The 24,501-nt window shown below is 41.5% G+C and overlaps 1 protein-coding gene across 2 annotated transcripts in view; it reads left to right on the top strand.

The window, feature by feature from the left end:
- Window positions 1–24,501, top strand: part of SRBD1 (S1 RNA binding domain 1) — a 759,215-nt gene that overhangs the window by 675,682 nt on the left and 59,032 nt on the right. For both annotated transcript variants that reach the window (XM_069234013.1, XM_069234012.1), the window contains exon 21: window positions 18,912–19,096. In XM_069234013.1, the coding sequence (XP_069090114.1) occupies window positions 18,912–19,096 (185 nt within the window). The remainder of the gene's footprint in view (window positions 1–18,911; window positions 19,097–24,501) is intronic.

Below are 24,501 nucleotides of genomic sequence, written 5' to 3'. Positions count from 1 at the left end.
AAAGCCTTGCAAGCTAAGTATTAAACTAAGGGGATCTCTTCGGCCTGTCCATGCTGCTCCCCTGTGCTGTTTCTTTTCGGGCAATGATGTTATGCATGGCATTACAGAAATCTGGATTTTTCTTTCATTTGAGCAAAGTGTTGGCAGATTTTTGTTTCAATGAGTGGTAATATAGATTGGCACATATAGAAATTTGACTTGCAGTCAGTATCGTTTTCTCCGAGTAAACTGCAGAATTTATTTTTTGGAATAGGTGGTGTAGGTTTCTTGATACTCTGAAGTTTACAAGAAACGTGCCTTGTGGTTGAAATGTGTTGTAGTGAATGTTTGATTTTAAGAGTCACAAATATGAGCATATAGAAAGTGTGACAAAAGATCCAAGTCTCAATTTAAAATCATTTACTGGTGCTGCTGCACTAATTTTAGGAATTGTGGATTTGTTAATCCGTGAAAAAATCAATCTATATCCATGATAAAAGTGAGGGACACCTGAACGCTGTGTTGCTGGAATAATTATAATAATTGAAAGCATTCCTCTCAAGGCGAGAGCAGAAAATGAAATAAGGATGGGTTTTGGTTTGTTGTGGATCTTATAGTTTGTATTCCAGAAGGCTGTAACAGGGAACCATGTTATGTACAGATCCTTCATCTTTGTGATAAAAAGTAGTGTGGTGTGCTGCGTAGAACAAGTACTACCAACAGCAGCAGCATTCTGTTAGTTGATTTGCTAGTGTACTACTGTAGCTTCACTATAAAGTTCCAAATAGCATTCCAGCAGCAGCATTCTGTTAGTTGATTTGCTAGTGTACTACTGTAGCTTCACTATAAAGTTCCAAATAGCATTCCATAAAAAAAGTATGTCACACTTGTGGACAATATTGTTGGGACATGAGCGGTTGAGTTTTCTAAAAAATAAATAAAAATAAAATTAAAAAAAAGTCCTTGCTCTGTTATAGTCTGAAGTAAATGAGTGTTGAGTGGTTAATGCAATATGAAGGTGGTTCTTCAAAAATGTACTTTAAGGGCTAAAATGGTGCAGTACCTTTACAACACTGTCATTACTACATGCTACACTTACTTCAATGTCTTTAAGGCACCTTTTACTTCGGAAATCAGCCCATAGGGTGTTAGTACACTGCGGGTCAAAACTTCACACATATGTGAGTATAATTGGTTCTACTTGTAACTTGAACAGTTAAAAATGGCCCCTTCATGTTTTAAAATGAAATCTTAATTATTGGTATTTAAAAAAAACTGTTTACTAACTTATGCTAATTCAGCATATATGAAAACTTTAAACTTATACAGTTTTTAAAAGTTTCACTTTTTTAAATACATTAAACAGCTTAAATCATGCAGGAAAACAAAACATTTTCAGTTTAAAATACAGTTTGTAATATTTATTAAGTAAGAACAATATTTTCTTTACATTAATACTTTGATTTTATTAACGATTGATACAGAGGTAAGCATTTTTACAATAATTCTGTTTTTTTTTAAACTATAGAATAGTCACAACATTTAAATAAATAAATGTTCCTTTATATTTCAACAAGAGTAGTGTTCGTATCAATGGATATTTTTGAATTTAAATGTTATATGCTCTTTACAAATGAATATGGTGTCATAACTCATTATCGTTTACGGACTAGGGTATATTGGTTAGCACTGTAGTTGATGGTTATTAGTCCAAGGTAGTCTGCACCTGAAATTATAATAAATTGTTTTACTTTGGTTAACAGTTTTGCTTTAGTTTCTTTTGCCTCTTAGATAACTTCACCTGTACTTGCGATTGACTGAACGTGTCCAATATCCTGGAAACTTTGCTCCTTTGTTAAAGTTTTCAAAAAATAACAGGAGAAGGGATGTTGTTTTTCAGTTATAAATGCAACGACGTTAGGGCACCCCTGTATAGCATTATTCCTTTTTGCATCCCCCTCCCTCTAAGCAGCTAGGTAGTAGTTCTACAACTCAATATTCAATTGTGGTAGTCTTCTGTGGTAGCCTGCTTAGACATACTATCTAACATTATTTAAATAACTCAACAAAAGTGCACATTTCTCTTTACTGTCATTAAAATATTTGCCTTGAATTATTGTTGGAAAATGCTCACTGATGCAACCTGTGGGTAAAAACGCTAATACAGAAAGCTTTTATAATTCAAAATGGAGTTTACAACTAGACATGTACTCTTCAGAGACAGCTTTTTGAATTTTGCGCCAGATTGGTTAGGAAAAATGAAGAAGCATCCCTTAATTTGTAAATTTGAGTAAATTGAGTTTGGTGATTATTATCATAGACAGTTGAAAGGCAATTATTACGTTTTTTCTGTGTTAATTTTGTTGTTTTTTTGCAATTATAGTTAAATATTTAGAGGAAGTTGAAAAATGCTTGTGTGATAGTAAGACATGACGGCTATGTTATCTCGTTACCTTTTCTGTGTATGGTGTATATTTGGATGAGTGGATGGGTATTTGTCTTAAAAGTACTATCCAACATCCAAACATTGCTTCTTCAAGGTTAGTGAGATTTATTGTGGTTGAAAAAAAATTGTAAATGTTTTGACTATATTGATTAACATGTAGAAACAACGCTTTGGTGGAGATGTTCTGGAAGATTAATTTCAGAGAAGATACTGGGTTGAGGTGGGTGTTCCCTAGTCACTTGTCACTTGCCATTTCTTATTAATTGTTCATGTCACATCTAGTATTCCTGGTAGCTGTCCAGGGGTAATATTTCAGGATACTTTTGTGTATATTGAGCCCAATGACTCACTGGAAGTATTGGCTATATGTTTAAGTTTCCAACTGTTCCTCCAACCTCTTCATCGATTGCACAAGCACAATGTTTGTGATCTGAGTTTCCACTGCTCAGTCTAGCCATCAGCCAGAGAAATAGTTGATACAATTCCAGTGGTGAAGAAGCCTGTTTGTTAGAAATGGGGTTTCTGGTTGGCCAGAGTATACACCTAAGCCAGACAGAACCAACCACTCTAGTCAGGGTAAGTCAGATACACACCCTAAATTAACCTGTACTCACACTCTGGTAGCTTGGCGCAGAGCAGTGAGGCTTAACTTAAGAGGCAATATGTAAAGTATAAGTGCAACACTTAAACTACAGTAACTCAATGGAAACACCACAAAAAGACTCCACACGAGTTGTAGAAAAATAGGAAATATTCATCTGTATCAAATAAGCCCAAAACAACAAAAGAGCTATAAGCTTACATGAATGACTGTCAAAGCAGTGCTTTAATTAACTGTGCTCCTTTTAGAGCCTTTACAATAATTCTCCTTGGCAAGAACAACACAATGATAGAGTTTGAATCGGGATTCTGAAATGCCACCAGGTAATCACCCAAACCCCCCTCAGCTGCCGTGATGTCACGTGGGTCAGCGGCAGCAACCTTACACAGTCCCTGTGACCACAGTACCTCCTCTGATTACTGCAGCCACAATTGGTGAGTCATGTGGCTTCCCTGCTCATGCAGGAAGATGGGGCTTGGGCTAAGCTGCGAGCACTCCTGGTGGCCTCAGACACGGGGCCCGCATCGCGGTTGAGCTCTTCCTGGTGGATAAAAGTGAGGGCGAGCCGCAAGTGGTGTCTGCTCGCCCTCAGACACGGGCCCATGTCGCAATGCATGGTTCCCGGTCACCCTGTGGGGTTGAGTTTCGCTCCAGGCACAGAGCGCATTCCTCTCAGGCAGGGCCGCTCATGAAGTGAAATGCAGGTTCAAAGCTCGGGTTGAACGCAGATATTGTAAAAGGCTTTGTGTAGAAAAGTGAAGGGCTGAAAATTGGAATTGGCTAGCAGGGGTATTGAATTGACCTAAGCCGCGGGAGAAGTTGAATCAGTCTTGTTTTTAGCTCTGGCCCTACCCTGGCTTCCTGGAATATTGCAGGTCTAGGGAAAGATCAATGTAAAGTACAAGTTTTGTGTTCCATGAGGTTTGATTTGATTTGTATTCAAGAAACTTGGTGTCTAACCGATTTTATCTGTCCAGGTTATACGGGTTTAAGCAAAAAAGCACTCCCTTAAAAAAAGGGGCATGCTAAAGGGGGAATAGCCGTGCTCTTAAGTAACAGATACAACTAGGAATATGTCAGTCTCCCCGATTCTACAAATTTTTGTTAAATAGTACAAGTACATCTTAGAGGGGAGAAGAGTGAGAAAATACCCGTAACTATTATAAATGTGTATATCCCTCCTGAAAAAGAATGGGATGTTTTACTTCAACAACTGTTTGTACAAATTTGCGCTATAAGAAACCCCGTCAATTTAATCGTGATGGGGGACTTAAATTGCAATGTTTCTAACACTACGCTTAACGCCTTTAGTAACCAAGATAGAGAAAAATCTCTTAGTATCCCAGATATTAAGTTCCCTCCTAGAATTAGGACAGATAAAAGAGGCATATCCTTGTTGAAAGGCCTAAGGACTTGCGGCTGTATCATTCTTAATGGGCGCTACAGTACGGATTCTCCCACAACTCAAACCCATAAATCATTTAAGAATAACTCTATAATAGTCTACATCTGTGCTTCATATAACCTGCCTCAAAAAGTTGGGGATATGGAGGTATTAGACACTCCATATAGTGACCATAAAATCTTAAGGCCTTTCTTATGCCTGAAGTTAGGGGCAACAGATTTGTGGTCTTTAAAAGGTGTAAATGTAAGTTGTATGGGAAAAAATAGGAGAATGTCTTAGTCAGCAGTAAAAATGCTATAAATTAAGCCACTGCTGGAGAATATCACAGGAAATTTAGAGGTGTGGGGGAAAGATGCATTAATACAGTTTCCCAAGATGGAAAGGAATATTACAGTGCATAAGAAGCCTGCGCGTAATTTAACAAGAGTGGATAATCACCAGCTCCATATTTTGAATTTGAATAGAGTAATTAATAAGTTAATACGTCAACATCTGGAGTATAAGTCTAAGGAGATGAGTAAAGAAATAACAAAATTAAAAAGAAGAAGATTGTGGCTGAAATTGACAATTTAAAAAAAAAAAAGAGGACCAGAATTGGGTGGCATTGAGGGAAGCGTCTGTAAAGAGAAACACCAGATTATTCTGGTCTATTATATCGGAGGGGTGCAGAAATCGTAAAAACATAGCGGCGGCTCCGATAGCTGAGGAAGTTTGGAAATCGTATGTCCAAGAACTACATGCTGAAAATCAGGGTGCCAATGTGGGGAGAGAGGAGATAGTATTAAATAGAGGTGGAGAAAGGGGTTACACAGGGACACCAACTGTGAAAGAACTAGAAGGGATCATAACATCAATGCGTTCTTCAGGCACCATGGGCCCCGATGAGATCCCAATGACCCTAATTAAAAGGGAGCCTTTGTTATGGCCAAAATTACTTCAACCATTTTTCGGACTAAGCTATGCCTATGGCACCATCCCAGAATCATGGACAGGTAGTATAATAATCCCCTTACATAAAAAGGGAGATAGATCAATCCCATCAAATTATAGATAAATTGCTTTATTAGATGCTACAGGAAAGATATTTGCGAAAAGTATCCTCATACAATTGTCAGATTGGGTAGAGGAAAAGGGTATTTTACCAGTGGAACAGGCAGGCTTCAGAAAAGCCCATAATACCCTAGACAATATCTTGATTATGCAAACTATAATTGATAAGTATGTTCAGACTAGGGGAGGTATATTGTATGCAGCATTTATCGATTATTCCACAGCATTTGACAGAGTGGATAGGGGAATACTGTGGAAAAAACTCCATGATCTAGGAGTACCATCTGACCTCCTGCGATTGGTGATTGCCCTATACTCATCAACCTGGTGTAAAATCTTAATGGGCGGAGAACAGGGACTATCTACTAAGGTATTAACAAAAAATGGTTTAAAACAAGGTTGCATACTGGCCCCTTTACTTTTCTCACTTTATATCCATAACCTACCTCTAAGCCTCAGGAACTCCTCCTGTGATGCGCCTGTGGTGGGGGGCCGGCCGATTGTGTGTCTGATGTATGCCAGTGATATAGTAGTGTATGACCTTACCCTAAAAGGCCTAAACCATCGTATGGCGGCTTTGAAAAGTTACTCAGAGATGCACTACCTGAAAATGAATACAGCTGAGTCGCAGGTGGTTTGCTCCTCCGGGAAGATTCGTAGAAGAAAAGTCTTGTTTCCCTGGGTAATAGGTCAACATAAACTGGAACAGCAAACAGCATACCGGTTTTTAGGTAAGATCTTTTTGGCTTCTATAAAAGATGCTGATCAAATACGTCAGAATACCAATAAGGCCTCCTTTTATAAAGCAAATGGTAAGCGCCCTTTTGCCCACTTACTATCATCCTACCAGGTTAGGATCCCAGCGACTATTATATGTGATAGAGTGTATTGATACAACTAAATGGGATTTTTTGGATAAGACAGAAGGCTGCATTCTGAAATGCATGGTTTCTTGTAATCATGCAGTCTCAGGGGCTGCAATACGCCTTGAATTTGGCATTAGGAACATCTTTGTGCAAGGCCTTGTGGCGAAGGGCGCACAACCTCATGCACAGTGAAGATTGTACATTGAGAAACCTGGCATATAGCGAGATATTTAACAGTCTGAGGGAAAAATCTGTCTTTTTAGAAATTACATCAAAGCTACTCAACTCCTAAAGTTAGACCTGGAGCTCTGTCCTTCAATTCCCTATGTATCATTAAAAAAAATGCTAAAGGAAGCGTCAGGGTCTATAGTCTTTCTGATGGACACTAAGGCGTGTCGCAAGAGAATAGGTTTAGACAAATTAATTTCCTCTGTAACTATGAAAATGGTGCAACCCTACTTGACCTGGAATTTAAACCATGGGGTGAGGTGATTGTGTATGTTGCTTAGAATAGATACAGATGGTTCTAGTAGCATATGTGATCTATGTCAGTGAGGGGTACAGTCTCTTACACATGTCTTATTTGTTTGCCTGGCTCTCGCCGTTCCAAGGAAATTTTGGTTGAAACCCCTTTTCTTGCAGTTTAAGATTAGATCTCATAGAGAGGCATTGGATTTATATTAATCCCCCCACAATGAAAGATTTTGCTATAAGATTTTTAATTCTTTCAGTCATTCTTGCAGATATTTTGAACTTTGTGTTTTAATTAATGAACTATTGTATTATGTATTAATTTATTTTTTATATTGCTCCTTTATGAAATAAGTATTTTATTATGGGGAATTTTTAGGGTTTTGTATTTGTATTCATGTGGATCTCTTAGGAGTTCCATAACATGATGATAAAATTTGGAATTTGGAAGGGCTGTGCTCCCTCCCTACTCGCAGCCACTGGTATCAGGCATGCTTCCACAGAATGGAGTGCTTGTCCTCTGGACCGGCCTCTGGAGTGTGAATGCCAGTAGAAAGCAGCTGTTAATGAGGTCTAGGACAACGTAAGACCTTAGGGTGGACGGAGGGGGGCCAAGCCGTTTACAATGTTGTCACTGTCCCAGGTAGATAGTGCACAGGGGCAGACAAGCAAGTCCTTGGAGTCACTCTGGAGGGGACTTTAGGTTTCCAGTTGCAGGACAGAGGTCAGCAGGCAGCAGGGCAGCACAACACAGCAGGGCAGCAGTTCCTGGGAACAGTCAGTCACAGCAAAGTGGCAATCCTTCTGGTGCAGCAGCCTTTACTCCAGAAGAATTTCTTCTAAATCTAGTGGTGTACTATCTTGTTGGGTCAAGAGGCCCAGTACTTATATTAGAAAGTGCATTTGATGTGGGTGATGACTACATAGGATTTCTGTGAAGTACATAGGTCCCCCTCTTAGCTCAGCCTCGGCTCCAGACTATCAGTGGGGTGTAATTAGCCCCTTTGTGTGGGCTCTGGCCACTACCCTTTGAGGTTGAAAGTGTGAGCCCTTCCCAATCTCCTCCCCAGGGAGACATGTATGCAGATGTAGCGGAGTATCCTGTGTTGTGGGTGTCCGAAGCGAATGCACAAGTGTAACTGTCACCTAAGTCCTGCCAGACGTGTATTGGAGATAGGCTGTATGCACACAAGGCAGAGTGTAAAGAATTGTACCCTTTTTAAAAGTGGCATTTCTAAAATAGTAATAGTAAAACCGACTTTACCAGTAAAGAGGATTTATTATAATCATTCCAGTGGTACTAAACATGATGCAGCTTCTCCTCTCAGATCAGGAATTACAGCTTAAAGATATTATATGGAACTCCCATTGCTGGCTTGTGAGAGGGGCAGACCTCACAGTAATGAAAAATGACTAGGACATGAAAAACGTAAAGGTACACGTGCTGCCTTTTGCTTAAAAGGCACCCTGCCCTATGGGCTACCGAAGGCCTACTTTAGGGGTGGCTTGTATGTAAGAAAAGGGGAGTTCTGGGCTTGGCAAGAGGTTTTAGATGCCACGTCCTGGTGGCAGTCAGACTGCATACACAGGGTATGCAGTGGCAGGCCTGAGACATATTTACAGAGCTACTTAATTGGGTGGCGCGATCAGGGCTGCAGGCCTACTGGTAGCATTTACTTTACTGTCCCTGAGTATATGGTATACTAGTTTACAAGGGACTTACAGGTAAATTAAATATGCCAGTGGTGCGTACACCAATGTTACCATTTTAGGGGAGAAGAATGTGCACTTTTGCACTGGTTAGCAGTGGTAAAGTGCTCAGAGTCCTAAGACTAACAAAAAGATACAGCAACAAAATAGGAGGTAAAGGCAAAAAGTCTGGGGTTAGACCACCCTAAGGATGCCAGGATTAACACAGGTACACATATTGTCCTGTTGGGAGGCTTTCCTTTGTCTTATTTAAATGTTCAGAAATAATTGTATTTGAAGTTTAAAATTGTGTTTGCACATTTGTCAATCACATTTTACATTGAGTGCCAATTTTGTCTTTTAACAAGGTGTTGATCCTTTGCTAGGTTCCTTGTTTGTATTTCGTGACACTTTTTCTCTTCTTTCAGATGTTCCTTTTTATTTACAAAAATGATTTCGGAAAATTGTTTAATAAAGGTTTATTTCTGTGTTACAAAATTTTAATTAGTATGCGTTCTTTGTTCTTATTTTCCAGCCTTTAGCCTTTATTCATCATTGTTAAATGAAGTAAAATTGCTATTAGTTGTTTTGATTAACTGGGATCATTTTATTCAGATGAGAAACTCTGTGTAAGATTTAGCTGTAATTTGATAATAGGCTAATAGTCGTTGACTGGCGTTGTACACCTAGATGTTTTTTGTAACAGGAAAAAATATATATTGTTTCCAAAAGCGCATAATTATTTCACCTTAACTACTGAATTCTTTATTAATTACACTTACCTTAAAATTTAGACAGGTGGCACTCGATCACGTCCCATCAAGTTAGAGTAGTCCTCGTGAGGGACTACAAGATGGTCGGTGTTGCTTTTTTTTTGTTTAAAATTTGCTGTTGTTTTGAGATGTAAATGTATGTATTCTTGTCAGCAGTTGTCATTTTTTTTTGTTACAGAATCTTGAATTTAAATTTCCAAATAAAATATTTGTTAACAAGACATCTAGAGAGGGACAGCTAGACCATGGTGGCAGTAAACACAGAAAAGCAGGTTTAACACCCCAGCAAAACACATAAAAAACAAAAATGATTACAAATACTATTCCACCAAGCCTTACATACATTGACAAACAAGTAGAGCACTTTTTTTTTAAATTTGATATAATAACTTGCAAATTAAATGCATTTCCAGTAGAAAACACAGAAACTGCTTGGTACAGTCCACATGATGGTAATGGTACGCATTGTAATGTCTGACGATCTTTGGAATAGTTAAATAGAAGAGATCCCCTGCCAAGGTCCGCCATACCCATTCCCATTCTGTTTCCCCCAGACTCTCTGTCCTCTCTGTCACTTAACACATCTTAATTTGCTAATTTTTGTTGACGTAGAAGGCTTTTTTGTAATCTTCTATTTAAATACACCAAAGTAGATGTTTAAGAATTGTATGATGAACAGATTTGTGCTCTTATCATTAGTTCGACACTTCTAGTGAGTTGCTGCTTGGGCATTTCTTTTTACTTTCCCATTTGCTTTTATCAGTAAGTGAATCACTCTGCCCGAATGTGCACTGCCTTCAACATTATTTTTATCCTGTTTTAAATAAAAGAAAGTGATAAAATAGGTTTAAAATATATATTTACTGGTTACAAATTGTTTCTCTTCACACCTTTTAGACAGCTACTCGCAAAGCTGTTTAATTAAAAAAAAAATTAAAAGTGACATTGTAAATCTGATAGTCTTCTAGCTACAGATTCCTTACCTTTGAATTCTCCCCAGGCGTCCGACTGGATCCGTAAGAGTTTTGTGAGCAGTACCCCTGCGCACTGGTAGGTGGTGTTGATCAGCTCAGAGTCTGTTTTCGGCATCGTCTGTGACATATATGACATTGCAGGTCCTAAATAGGTGCCATGCAGGCACACCAACTTCAGTTTTTTTTCTTTCCAGACAGCTAAGTGCAGATCCAGACAGAGCTACCCCTCAGCCACTTTTTGACTGGCTTTTTTTTTTCAACTTATTGTCGAGTCTTTTTCGAGTTTCCCTTCTGATGTGTCAAAGATGTCTTCTAGGAAGACAGATTTTAAGACCAGCGGATCCTGTCATCGGGTGATTTCGGTGACAGATCTGCACCTCGTGTGTCTTTGGTGTCTGGAGCAACACCATGACCCGAAGTTGTGTTCTGAGTGCTGGGCCATGCTTCTAAAGGCGAGAGAGAGGTCCCTAAAGCTGATGGTGGCCTGGTGCTCGACTGGTGCCGGTTGCGGAGTCTGAAGTAATTGAGCCTAGCAGAGCTTACCAGTATGTGCAGACTTGCGCAATGGTGGTTTCACACATACTGAGGCTGGCACAGCTTGCCAGCATGAGCATATTTGCACCATGGTGTTTTCACAAATACACTGGGCCTGGCACAGCTTGCCAGCATGTGTCATTTGCACAGTGGGGTTTTCATTTATATACTGGGCCTGGCACAACTTGCCAGAATGTGCAAATTTGCACCATGGTGTTTTCATAAATACACTGGGCCAGGCACAGCTTGCCAGCATGTGTCATTTGCACAATGGTGTTTTCATATATATACTGGGCCTGGCACAGCTTGTCAGCATGTGTCATTAACACAGTAGCGTTTTTATATGTATATAATGGTTAATCTGTACATTTGCACATTGGTATTTTCATATATATATTTTCCTTTCTGGATGATAAAGTAACTGTTAATACAAACAAACAGATATCTTCAACAAACCAACAGACTGAAATATTTTGTCTCACTTTGAACGTTTTCACCACATAAGTATAAAAATAAATTACTGTGTTATCAGTTGCCAAGATCGAAATGCATTGGATCTGAAACAAGAGTATTGTACAAAGGAAAAAATAATTTGCAGCAGGTTCAGAGCCTGATGGTACCAGAAGGAATCTTGCAATCAGCTAAAAACAGAATGGCCAACAAAATACAAGAATTACTGTTGGGACATCACTGTTGCAAAACAAAAAGAATACACCATAGATTATTGTATTTATATCAAACTACAACAAGCGGAAAAATCAAATGGTGATTCCACAACCCTGGAAAACGTTTCAAGCAGATGTATCAGTGATGTCCTCAATTATGTCATTTGAGATGTCATCATTGATGTAATATATTGGGTCATAAGCAATGCATCACGGCGGCACAAGTGATAGTTAGCTCAGTAAACTTTCATGGTAAAATTTCAGCGTTTTTTTTAGTTTAAAATGTTATGTAACAGCTGACATTGTCATCTAAATATGTCACGGTTTTAACCTTTGTTTTTTGCACTGAATTTCTAAGTTTTTGTTTTTAACGTAAAGTAAGGTATTAGTACCAGACTTAACTATGACGTTACTTTAATCTTTGGTTTCTTTTCAGTGAAGTACAAGCAGAAACATAACTTAGTGGTATCAGTGATGATATCAATTATGTCATTTGAGATGTCATCAGTAATGTAACATATGAGGTCAGAAGCTGTGCATGGTGGGGCACAAGTTATAGTTAGCTCAGTAAACTACAAATGGTGAATTTCAGTGTTTTTTCGTTTAAAATGTTATGTTACAGCAGGCATTTTCACCTAACCAAGGGCCTGATTTAGATCTTGACAGTATTACTGTCACTCCGCCACTGCCGCAGGATTGAGTACTCCGTCAAGCCGATGGCAGTCCACCTGCTGTATTTAGATGTATTGCTGTTGAATCGCCCACCGCTACAATGGAGTGCTTTTCCAAGCCGTCATGCTGGTGGGATCCCGCCAACCATATTTATATGTGTAAGTTGTGCCGGCGGTGTTCTGACGGTGGATTTGTGATGGCGGGAGACTATTGTGTGAGCCATTGTAATTATACAGTGGCAGTGGCTATCAAATCGAAGTAAGTGACACACACACACGTACCTTAGCCATATGTGTCCACCTGCACAACACACTACACTACCCAACACACTACACAACACAGTAGACACACAACACAATATACACACTACTATCAATTGACATTCCACCACAACACAACATTTACTTGCCGGAAACACACATTGCGATGCATCCATAACACAACATACACACACTATTGATATTACACACAGATACAACACAGCCACAACAACCAACGTAATGACACACTCATCTACACAAACACGCATACACAAAAGCACAACTTCACACGTCATATCAGTGATCACCGCACAACACACACCTGATTGTTGAACACAACACACAACCCAACATACACAACAGACATCCGACTCAGATGCTTGTGGCACACATACAGACACAACCACATCACCCACTCCAGCTCCCTCAACCAGCCAGTCCATACACACACACACACATACCGACTCACATACACAACCTGACTCACAAAAACACAGGTACAGGTTCCCTTGCAATGTGGACACATAGACATGTTGACAAGTGTGATGCCGTTGTTAGTGTGATGCCAGCATTCGTTTGGCAATGAATACTGACACCACAATAACGACTGTGTATGTATGCAACGTGTCTTGTACTAGCGTGTCCCCACCAATTTCTGACACAAAAGTGTTCCTGACATATGCATGTCACAGGTGTTTTAAAAAAATACTTGTGACGTGTATATGTCTGCGGAGGTCCCGAGCCCATGTACAGTGATAACATATACAGAAAATGGCGATTCCCTTCCTTTGTGTCCGACAACGGTGGGGTTGCGTATCATCCAGGGTCCAATGGCAACAGCAACAGCAGGTATTGTCCAGTCCAAAAGGAAGCGGAATGTAGGAAAAGGTGAGTTTTGTGCTGCTTTTCCTTCCAATCCACCAACTCAGATGTGGAGGTGACACTGCCACAGTCAACCTGGCGGGGAAGGCACACCCGAATCTGTTAGGCAAGAAGACTAGCTGCAGTCCTGCCATCAGCTCCACTGTCCAGTTCCTCCGTGGCTGGTGATTCCTGGAGGAGTCAGCAGTTTAGTGGCAGTCTTTCGTCAATGGGACCACCAGCATGTAAATCAGGTGGGCAGACCGTCAAGCTGAGGGGCTGGAAATCCGACGCTATTTTGACAACGGGACCTTAGCACAAAGATCTAAATCAGGCCCTAAGTTTTGTAAAGTAAGATATTATTTCCAGTTCAAAGCTATGATGTTACTTTAATATTTGGTTTCTTTTCAGTGAATGTCTGGGGTTATTTTAATGTAAGGTAAGATCTTATTAAAATATATAAGTCCACAAACATTTGTTGGGGAGAGTTACTCTTGACTAGGGGATCTCCGAGGTAGACTGATTCAAAGTACAGAATTGTGACTTTCCCACTTCTGCCCTGTACATTGTTAGCTCTCATTTTGATTTGCGCTAAACAAATTCCAGTGTGTGCAATCCAACATAATACACAACTTACTGGTTTGTAGGTATGTTCCTCTATTTCATTCTCACCCTCTTTAACCATCTCAAGTGGCTTTTAGGTATGTTCCTATATTTCATTCTCACCCTCTTTAACCATCCAACCAGTGGAAAGGTAGGAAAACTCTTAAATTAGCAAATGCCCAATTGGGTAAGCAAAAAAAAATGATTTTCTCACCACATTTATTTTTATTGTCTTTCATCTGTATTGTAAAGCATGGAATACACAGTCTGGATCTTTTGTTAACCCGTAGGGTGCCCTGGATGAGCTGGTCTCGCACTCGGCCACAGACGCTGTGTGTCGGGGACGAGACCAGCTCGTCCTACACCTGGTCCAAGGGGGAGCACTAGCGCTAACCCCATGAGCCTCCCATCCACCCCCCCAGGGCAGGAATGGAAGGGGAATCACTTCCCCTTCCACCCTTGACCCCACCTCCCACCACAGTGACATCTGATGACGACAGCGTGCAAATTGCTTCCAGCACGATCCTGGAAGAGAAATGCAAAAGCATTTCTCTTCCGACCCGGAGGTGGGGTGGGAGAGGCATCAAAGGAAAGGAAGGTCTTTCCTTTTTCTTTGTCTCTCTCGGCATTTCTGCTGCCCGATCGCGAAGCAATCGGGCAGCAAAAATGCTCACTAGACACCAGGGAGTTTATTTTTTTTATATATATATATATATATCAATAAGAGGAGCGGCCCCTTGGGCAAAGGTCGCTCCTTAAGGGGACAGTTTTTTAAGTCCTTTTCTCCCCCCCCCCCCCCCCACCCTCCCCCCCCCCCCCCCCCAGGAGCAGGTCGGCCTACTGTAATTAGGCTGATCTGCCCCGAGGGGGGGGGGGGGGGGCAGAAACCACTAGGCCCCAGGGATTTCTTTTTTTTTTTACTGATGGGGTGCGACCCCTTGGTCAAGGGTTGCTCTCTTGGGGGGTCAATTTTATTTTAGGCCTATCTGCTCCCCTCGGGGCAGATTGGCCTATTTTTCTTAAGCCAATCCGCCCCCAAGGGGGGCAGAAAGCCTATCAGAGACCAGGGAAGATTTTTTTTTTTCAAAAAAAGAGGGTGGGGATGTGTCCATACCCCCACCCCAAATAAATGGGGCCAAATTTGTTCTGCCCACTGGTGGACAGACGAGGCAATTACCCCTGATTCACTCCTTGGGGACAGAAAACCTACTAGATGCCAGGGAATAAAAAAAATGAAAAAACATTAAAAAAAATAGTGGGGTGGTGGCTACCAACCAGTATGGGCATGGTTATGCCCCCACCCCAACTGAAGGGGGTAACAGTCTTTCAGCTCACACACTAAAACATCTTATCCCACGGCAAGCAAAAGGACATTTGATTATTTTGGGTTTTGGTTTTACATTTGGGCCATGAGAGCTTGTCCAACTCTCAAAATCTTCCCACTAGGAATAGTGAGGGCTGCACTTTTTGGACTTTGGGACGCTGCCATGTAGAAAAATCTACGAGACCTATACACATCTGAAAACTAAACATCTGGTTGAGTCCAGGGTGGGGTGCTTCACATGCATCCCGCACCATTTTGTTACCCACAATGCCCTGCAAACCTCCAACTTTGCTCGAAATCACACATTTTCCCCACATTTTATTGATGGAATCTGCGGGAATCCACAAAATACCTACCACCCAGCGTTGTCTCATCTATACCGATAAAAATCCTGGGCCACTTGACAGCCTAAAAAAGTTTTTTTTCAAACTGCCCTTTTGGACCCGCTTTGGTTCCCCCTCATTTGCGACATGTTTTTGGCTCTTCCATGTCACAGGCACTTGGCCCACCTACACAAGTGAGGTATCATTTTTACCGGGAGCCCGAGGGGAACGTTGGGTGGTAGGAAGTGTGCGCCAGTGCGGTGATTCCACACACAGATGTGGGAAAATTTTTATTTTTTAGCTAAATTTGAGGTTTGCTGAGGATTCTGGGTTAATTAACACAGGAAGGATCCGTGCAAGTCACACCTCCCGGGACTCCCTTGGGTGTCTAGTTTTCAGAAATGTTTGGGTTTGACAGGTTTCCCTATATGGATGCTGAGCCCAGGACCAAAAACGCAGGCCCCCCCCCCCCCCAAAAAAAACAGGTAGTTTTGTATTTGATCATTTTGATGTGTCCACATAGTGTTTAGGGCATTTCTTTTCGCGGCCACTAAGCCTACACACACAAGTGAGGTACCGTTTGTATCGGGAGACTTGGAGGAACTCTGGGTGGAAGGAAATTTGTGGCTCCTTTCAGATTCCAGAACTTTCTGTCACCGAAATGTGAGGAAAAAGTGTTTTTTTGGCCAAATTATGAGGTTTGAAAAAGATTCTGGGTAACGGAACCTGATGAGAGTCCCACAAGTCACCCCATCTTGGATTCCCCTCGGTGTGTATTTTTAAAAAATGCACAGGTTTGGTACATTTCCCTAGGTGCTGGCTGAGCTAGAGGCCAAAATCCACAGCTAGGCACTTTGCAAAAACCAGCTATGTTTTCTTTGGGAAAATGTGATGTGTTCACGTTGTGTTTTGGGGCATTTCCTGTCACGGGCACTAGGCCTACCTACACAAGTGAGGTACTGTTTTTATTGGGAGACTAGGGGGAGCGCTGGGTGGAAGGAAATTTGTGGCTCCTCTCAGATTCCAGAACCGTCACCGAAATGTGAAGAAAAAGTGTTTTTGTGGTCAAAGTTTGAGGTTCGCAAAGGATTCTGGGTAACAGAACCTGGTGAGAGCCCCACAAGTCATCCCCATCCTGGATTCCCCTAGGTGTGTAGTTTTCAAAAATGCACAGGTTTGGTAGGTTTCCCTAGGTGTCGGCTGAGCTAGAGGCCAAAATCCACAGCTAGGCACTTTCCAAAAAACACATCAGTTTTCAATGTAAAAATGTGATGTGTCCATGTTGCGTTTCCTGTCGCAGGCATTAGGCCTACCCACACAAGTGAGGTACCATTTTGTATCGGGAGACTTGGGGGAAACACAGAATAGCAGAACAAGTGTTATTGCCCCTTGTCTTTCTCTACATTTTTTCCTTCCAAATGTAAGACAGTGTGTAAAAAAGACATCTATTTGACATGATCTTGTGCCCATTTTGAATATACAAAGGTTTCCTTGATACCTATTTTTCACTCTTTATATTTCACCAAATGAATTGCTGTATACCAGGTATACAAGAAAAACCCATTGCAAGGTGCAGCTCCTTTATTGGCCCTGGGAACCCAGGGTTCTTGATGAACCTACAAGCCCGATATAGCCCCGCAACCAGAGGAGTCCAGCAGATGTAACGGTATATTACTTTTGAAAATCTGACATCGCAGGAAAAAGTAACAGAGTAAAACCTGGAGAAAAATTACTTTTTTTCCCCTCAATTTCAATACTTTTTTTATTATTGCAGCTGTTATTTTCAGTAGGAAAACCTTGTTGGATCTACACAAATGACCCCTTGGTGAATTCAGAATGTTGTCTACTTTTCAGAAATGTTTAGCTTTCCGGGATCCAGCATTGGTTTCACACCATTTTCTGTCAGTAACTGGAAGGAGGCTAAAAGCACAAAAAATAGTAAAAATTGGGTACGTCCCAGTAAAATGCCAGAATTGTGTTGAAAATGTGTTTTTTTGATTCAAGTCTGCTTGTTACTGAAAGCAGGGAAGATGTTGATTTTAGCACCACAAATGCTGTGTTGATGTCATTTTCAGGGAAAAAAACACAAGCCTTCTTCTGCAGCCCTTTTTTCCCATTTAAAAAAAAAAACATTTTTGCTGTATTTTGGCTGATTTCTTGGTCTCCTCCAGGGGAATCCACAAACTCTGGGTACCTCTAGAATCCCTAGGATGTTGGGGAAAAAAGGACAAAAATTTAGTGTGGGTAGCTTATGTGGAGAAAAACTTATGAGGGTCTAAGCGCGAACTGCCCCAAATAGCCCAAAAAAGGCCTGGCACCTGAGGGGGGAAAGCCCTGGCAGCAAAGGGGTTAAAGCATCTGAAAAAACTTGTTACTTTAAGTTTTTAGAAAGACATTAACATTTCTTGCAAGTTGGTAAACAAGACTCTACCATCCTAAGAGTCTGTTTTTTATCACTATCCCGTATTGAAAAAGAAATGGAATTCTCATCGTTGTCAGCCATTACTAATATTTTATTGACATTTGCATGAACATATTTGAAGACTTCAAGGACCGACCGTGGAATGCCCTTTATTTCTTCGCTTTAGGTGGTATGAAGGCAGTTATTCCTAAAACAAATGTGTAGTTAATGCACACTATGTTTATTCCTTTTCTCTTATGAAGCAATTGCATGTAAAGCAAATTGGTGGCAAACTATCACATAATTGAAATAAATGCTGGTTATCTGTCTACCTTGTCTTTTACAATTATTTGTTTAAAACCACTGCATAAGTCGTACAGATGTAGAGCTCGCATGCGTTTTCAGACTTCTTGCATGCAGCACATGTACAAACATAGCTGTGTTTTTTAGATTTGGAGTAGTTCTGTTGACTCAGGGTATTTAAACAATGCCTATTTGTAGTTGCCTTAATGCAAAAAGCAGCTGTTGATAGGCTGTGAAAAGTGTGGTCTTGTTTGCGCGTGTAAAGCGAATAAAACTATTGTGTGTTTAAGGGCATACAAAATGCGCCATTCAAACCATGAAAACTACAAGCTGTGGAGGTTTTGAGTTGCTTTCGTTAATAGAGTCTGTTTGCTCTTATCCTTCAAACAAATAAGCAATCTCTTAGAGAACATGTTTAAAAAAATCCCTAAACCAAATAGAGCAATTACCATTCTCAAGTGCGTTTGTTCAACATGCATGGTAATTCCGCCGTCCATTTAGCAAACCGAATGTTAAAAAATCGGTTTGACATAATTTGATAAAATAAATGTTGCTAGTGATCTGTACAAGAGAAAATATGTAAAACGTTGTTGATAAAACGACTCTTTGAAATCACCTCTGGGTAACTAGAATGTGTGTGTAAGGCAAGACTGCGTGACGTGCTACTAATGACAGGATGCAATTCAGTCACTTATGATGTGTTTGTTTTAGGTTTTTAACTCTCATTGACGGCCGAACCTCTGACATTGGAAAACTAGAAATGCAAAACAGGGTCAATGCAATAATACGCGCAGAAGGAATCGAAGGCGTTGCAAAAAAGCTGAACACAACAGGATCTACTTTGCAGATAATCCTGGACGGCTTGTGCCAGCCCGAAGGGTATGACCTTCGAACAGGTAAACATCTTTTTGTTGGGCAATAAGAGTCAAAGGTCTGAAGACCAATGACCATCATTCATTTCGTACTGTCTTCATTGTGCAGCCCTGTAGCTGAGATGAACTCGACTGATAGAAATTGTACAGCAACTGTTGGGAGAGAATGTACTTTCTGTGCTAAAGGTTATTGGGGAAACTTGTGCGGTGAGTTATTATGGGATTCAAGAATGATGGAGGCCAGTATTTTGAGGCAAACAACATTCTTATAGGCTCATAGCCACGTAAGTGCGGAGGTTATGATGTTTAATTCTCCCGCACTACCGCTACAGGAATTTTTTCATACACATAGACAAAAATGCACACAAATGGCCTACCGCTCTGTTTTAAAAGTCTTCAAAAATGTATTTTAACATTATATGACAGCGTGATTGTTAGAAAACCTGAAGCTCACCCCCCAATCTTACTGAACAAGATACGTCCCTGAGTGTGGGGGACGTAAACACCACTTCCTCACGCTAAGGGCAGGGAATCCCTCGCAAGCTTCCTTAGCAGCCCAAGATGTTTTTTTTTTTTTTTTTACATTTTCAGTGAGTCGCATTGCACCATGCACACGAATGCCACAAAAGCTGAAATGAGCAGGAGCTTAAAGACTTCGGCTGCTTTCATTTTGGGCACTTCTGCAGAGGGACAGTTCAGCCCCCACCACGAGCACTGCACTGCACAAAAGTGGTTGGAAAGACTCCTTCTCTCCATTAGTTCCACTCCTTGCTCGCAGATCACAAGGAGGATGGTCCTTGAGCAACGATCCACCCACATGCTAACAAGGATAGATAGGTCTTCCCACCCTGCCTCCTCCTTCAGTATGGCCTTCCTGGGGGACCATAAGTACATAGACACCAATGATTTTTTTTTTGATTTTTTTTAAATGGAATGGGTTTGTGCCAATCCATCTTGGCAGCAGGCCATAGCCCCCACCCCTGGTGCGTGAACACTTTTTTATCTTGGCTTTGCAAAAAGCACAGGGACTGTAGTACAAAAATTGCCCTGGAAACTCAAACGGATTTTTGCATCCGCTTCTTACGTTCACAGGGCTCTTTGCTATTACAAAAAGGGGCACAGATGCCAGCTCAGCTCCTTCTACAGTATGTCCATCCTGCTACCGGGGGTGTGCCTGTTGCTATAGAGCAGATATCAAATTCAGAGAAGAGTATAGATGTTATTCATGCTATTTTCTTGTCCCAAAAACTGACAGGGGCCTATCTTAGACCTTCTACGTTTGAACGTGTTCTGCGGAAGGACGAATTCAAAATGGTCACATTGGCTCAGATAATTTCTGCCCTGGACCCAGGGCACTGGATGTGCCACTCTGCACCACTCCACTCAATGCTACTGCACTGTATGCCTCTTCACTTTATGGCACTCCGTTCTATGCCACTAAACTCTATGCTGTTCCACTTTATGCCACTCCGCTCTACACTATTAGACTGTATGCAGCTACACTGTAGCCCAGTTCACTCTACAACAAACCACTATACGCTATTCCACTTTATGCCACTCCAGTCGTAGCCGCACCACTGTGTGACACTCCACTCTACTGTACCCTGTTCCAATGTACGCCACTCCACTCTATGCCAGTCCACTGTACAACTTTCCACTCCACATGATTACTCTGTATGCTATTTTGCTTTATGCCACTCCATTCTACGCCAATCTATTCTATACCTCTATAATCTGTGCTACTCCACTCTACTTTATTCCACTGTACGCAACTCCAGTGTACCCCACTTCACTCAAAGCTATTACTTTGTACGCCACTCCACTTTATGCCACTTTGCTGTATGCCACTGTACTGTATCTTATTGCACCGTATACCACTCCACTGTATGCCCCTGCAGTGTACGTCACTACACTCTATGCTAGTCCTCTGTACACCACTACATTTTACCTCATTTCGCTCTATGCCACTCCACCCTATGTCACTCTACTCTGGGTTATTCCAATAAAGGCCACCTCACTCTTCACCACTCCATTCTACACTATTCCACTCTGTGCCACTCCACTCTACACCACTACCCTGTACGCCACTCTACTGTACACCACTACACTGTGTGCCACTCCACTTTACAACACTTCAGTATATGCCACTCCACTATACACTATTCCAGTGTACGCCATTACACTGTCCGGCAGTCCACTCTACGTCAATCCTCTGTATACTATTCCATTGTTCGCCACTTCACTCTACGCCATTCCACTCTACCCAATTCCATTGTACTACCCTACTCCACTGTACACCGCTACAGTCAACGCTGTTTCACTGTACACTACTCCACTGTAGGCAACTCCACTCTAAGCCACTGCTTACACTATTCAACTCTAATCTGCTGCACTCTACGCCATTCCACTCTTCGCCACTCCACTGTGTACTTCTCTCTGTGCTACTCCACTGTTCACTATTTCACTGTATGCTATTTCACTCTATGTCCGCTGTATGCCACTACACTGAACTGTATTCCACTCTACACCACTCCACTCTGTGCTACTCCACTGTATGCCACTCCACTCAGCCCCATTAAACTACGCTGTCCCCCTCTAGGGCATACTACTGTATGCCACTCCACGTCATGACACTAGCCTCTACACTATTAGACTGTATGCGGCTACACTCTACCCGACTCCATCCTTTGTGTGTAAATTAATATTAATTAAATGTATATGTTTATAATTTATAATTTTTGTGTAGTTTCAGTTTGGTTTGTATCTAAAGAATAAAGTTATAGTAATTTAAAGGTGGTGTGTACATTATAAATTTAAGGTATACCTATAACTTTAGAATTAGTAATCTTTGTGTAGTTTAGGTTTGGTTTGTATAGAAAGAATATAGTGTTCATAATGTTAATAAAGGTTTAACCTGTGAATTTTTCATCAAATATATGTATAATGTTAATTCATATTTATTTTCCCTGTTTCTTCCCAATCCAAGATGACTAACTCTTTCAGGAATTAAGGGCCATATGTACCAAAGAATTTTCCCATAGACACAGAATGGGTAAAACCCTTTGCTACATCTGGCCCTAAGTTCCATCCAGTTTCCCACTATATGGAGCATCACAACTGTTCTTACTCATTGCTCGTTTCTTGGATTCTGTGGTTCATCTGCCAGCTCCAGTTATTTGCTCTTCTTGTCCATCCTCTGCTGCTTGTTTTGACCAGCCTGAATGTGTTTCTGTATTTTTCCTTCTTGCTGGGTGTTTCCAGGAGCAGTCTGAATTCTTGTTCATTCTGGCATCTGTCCCTGCCTCTGGAGGTAAACAGCTTTTCTTTGCACAAAGCAGCTTCGGCAGCTGTCACCCAGAAGACATGCTTTGGACAAATATTGCCCTAAATACTTCTGAGAGTTACCCTCCTGTATTGTCGCTTGCCCCTTCCACCTTCTCCATGTTGTTGCGTGCCCATTCCCACCCTTTTCCATTGCTTGCCCCTCCACCGTTCCACCCCACCCCATCCTCCCTGCTTCAGTGTTGTTGCTGGTCCTTCCTATCCTGTCCCACATTGTTGCTTGCCTCCTATCACCCTCCCACCCTATTTTGCTTGCCCACTAACACCCTCCCATCTCATGTTGTTGCTTGCTCCCTCCCACTCTGTCCTTCCACCAGTTCTGCATTGTTGATTGCCTCTTGCATGTTTGCTTACCCCTCCCATCCTCGCAGAATAAGAATCATTTGTTAAGCCAGTAGGTCTCACGTATGCAAGCTATTGTCTTTGTCAATATTTTTAGTTTAGTTGCAGAGTAGACACTGCTGTGCAACCTGGCTGAAAATTCATTAAAAACAGCGCTATGATTTGGCCAACGCCGGCCAAGTCATAGTGCTTTTTTACTGCTGGTGTTAGGGCTGGGCAGGAGGCATCTACACCCTCTGTGTTCCTCACACTTCATCCCTCCAAGATGCCACCTGCCAGCAATTTTAAGAAAGTGCTGCGATGCAGCCACCACTGGCCATGTCACAGCGCTTTCTTTTTACAACAAACCTTTAGCTATGCTGCTGCGCATCATGACTAAAACCATTAACAAAGCCAATGGCTGGCATAGGCAAGGCCTATTCGCTTTGCCCATGCTTCTTTTCTTTTCATTCAATAATTCATGAGTGTTTTTGTATTCTAGCTCTCCTCCTCACATACTTTTTCTCTATAACCAACCAACCTTGTCCATTGCTTTCCCTACACTTCCAATGGCTTTTCTTTTTCTTTTTTCTTTTTTGGCCTCCCTTGTGCCATGCTTCAAGGAACTATTAGAGTCTATTTAGAATGTCCGAGAACTGTGGTACCTTGTGTGGTCCCACTATTCTCTGTCACCTGAGGCTGCCTTCCTTCATATTCCTGGGCTCCTAGCTGCTGCTCTTTGCTCCTCCTTACTGGCAATCCCCTGCCTGAAGATTTGCAGCTGCCCCTTAACGTTCCTCCACAGTTAGTCTGGTCCTGCTTTTCATTCCTGTTTCTTTACCTTTTCCATCATGGTTCCTTCTTCCTTGATTTCTTTTTGGCTTTCCCAATCATTTGTCTTTGTTGTGTGATGTTCGATGTCACTTCTTTTTCCTGTTCTTTTGCTATATAAAGGCCTCAGTCTGGTTAAAGGGTGTGTTGCAACAAAGCCATGTTTCCTCTCTTGTTTCCTTGCTCCCTTCACTTGCTGATCCTGACTCTTAGCTTCAGCAGAATTTCACTGTTTGATTCCTGATTCCTAATTTTGTTCACATTTTTTGAAGTCTTCTTCCAGGAACAAGGTTTTTTATGTCTTTGGTTTTTCCCCCTACGAAGGTGGCAGCTTCACAAGGGCACTTGCCTACTATTTATACCATTGTGTGATGAGATCATGTCTTCTAGAAACAGTCACCCTTACTTTGGACATCATAGGACCCGAACTCGGATTACAGAAAAGCAGCCAGCCCTCAGTAGGTTGCAACAGCCCAAATTTCTGAAATGGATCCTGGTATAGACCAGGCTGCTGTCCTTCAGCAACAAACCTTAGAATTGGACCAGTTAAGGACTAAGAATGCTGCCATTCACCAAGTAATACATTCCAGGAGTTGGGACCTTCCTGCCATTAATCCTTCAACTTCCTAATATTCTGGAGATCCTCCAATATTAAAGGAGTTTTTGGAGGGCCTGCTGGTTTATTTTGCCTTTTAATCTGGACAGTTTTCTTCTGACGGATCCAAAGCGGGGTATCTCATTGGTTTCTTGACCAGTGCAGCTGAGGTTTGGGCACCTCCCTTTGTTGTCACCCTAGACCCGTGTCTGAACAATTATACCAGTTTCTTGGCAAACTTCCAGAAGATGTTTGAGAGACCCGACCATGAAGCTTTCTCAGAGGAAGTCTTGTGTAGGATATCCCAGGGAAATTTGGACTTACTCTACTGTTGTAGACA

This window comes from Pleurodeles waltl, chromosome 5 (genome assembly GCF_031143425.1).
Source record: "Pleurodeles waltl isolate 20211129_DDA chromosome 5, aPleWal1.hap1.20221129, whole genome shotgun sequence".
In the NCBI taxonomy this organism is placed as follows: Eukaryota; Metazoa; Chordata; class Amphibia; order Caudata; family Salamandridae; genus Pleurodeles; species Pleurodeles waltl.
This window is presented reverse-complemented; position numbering and strand designations above follow the sequence as displayed.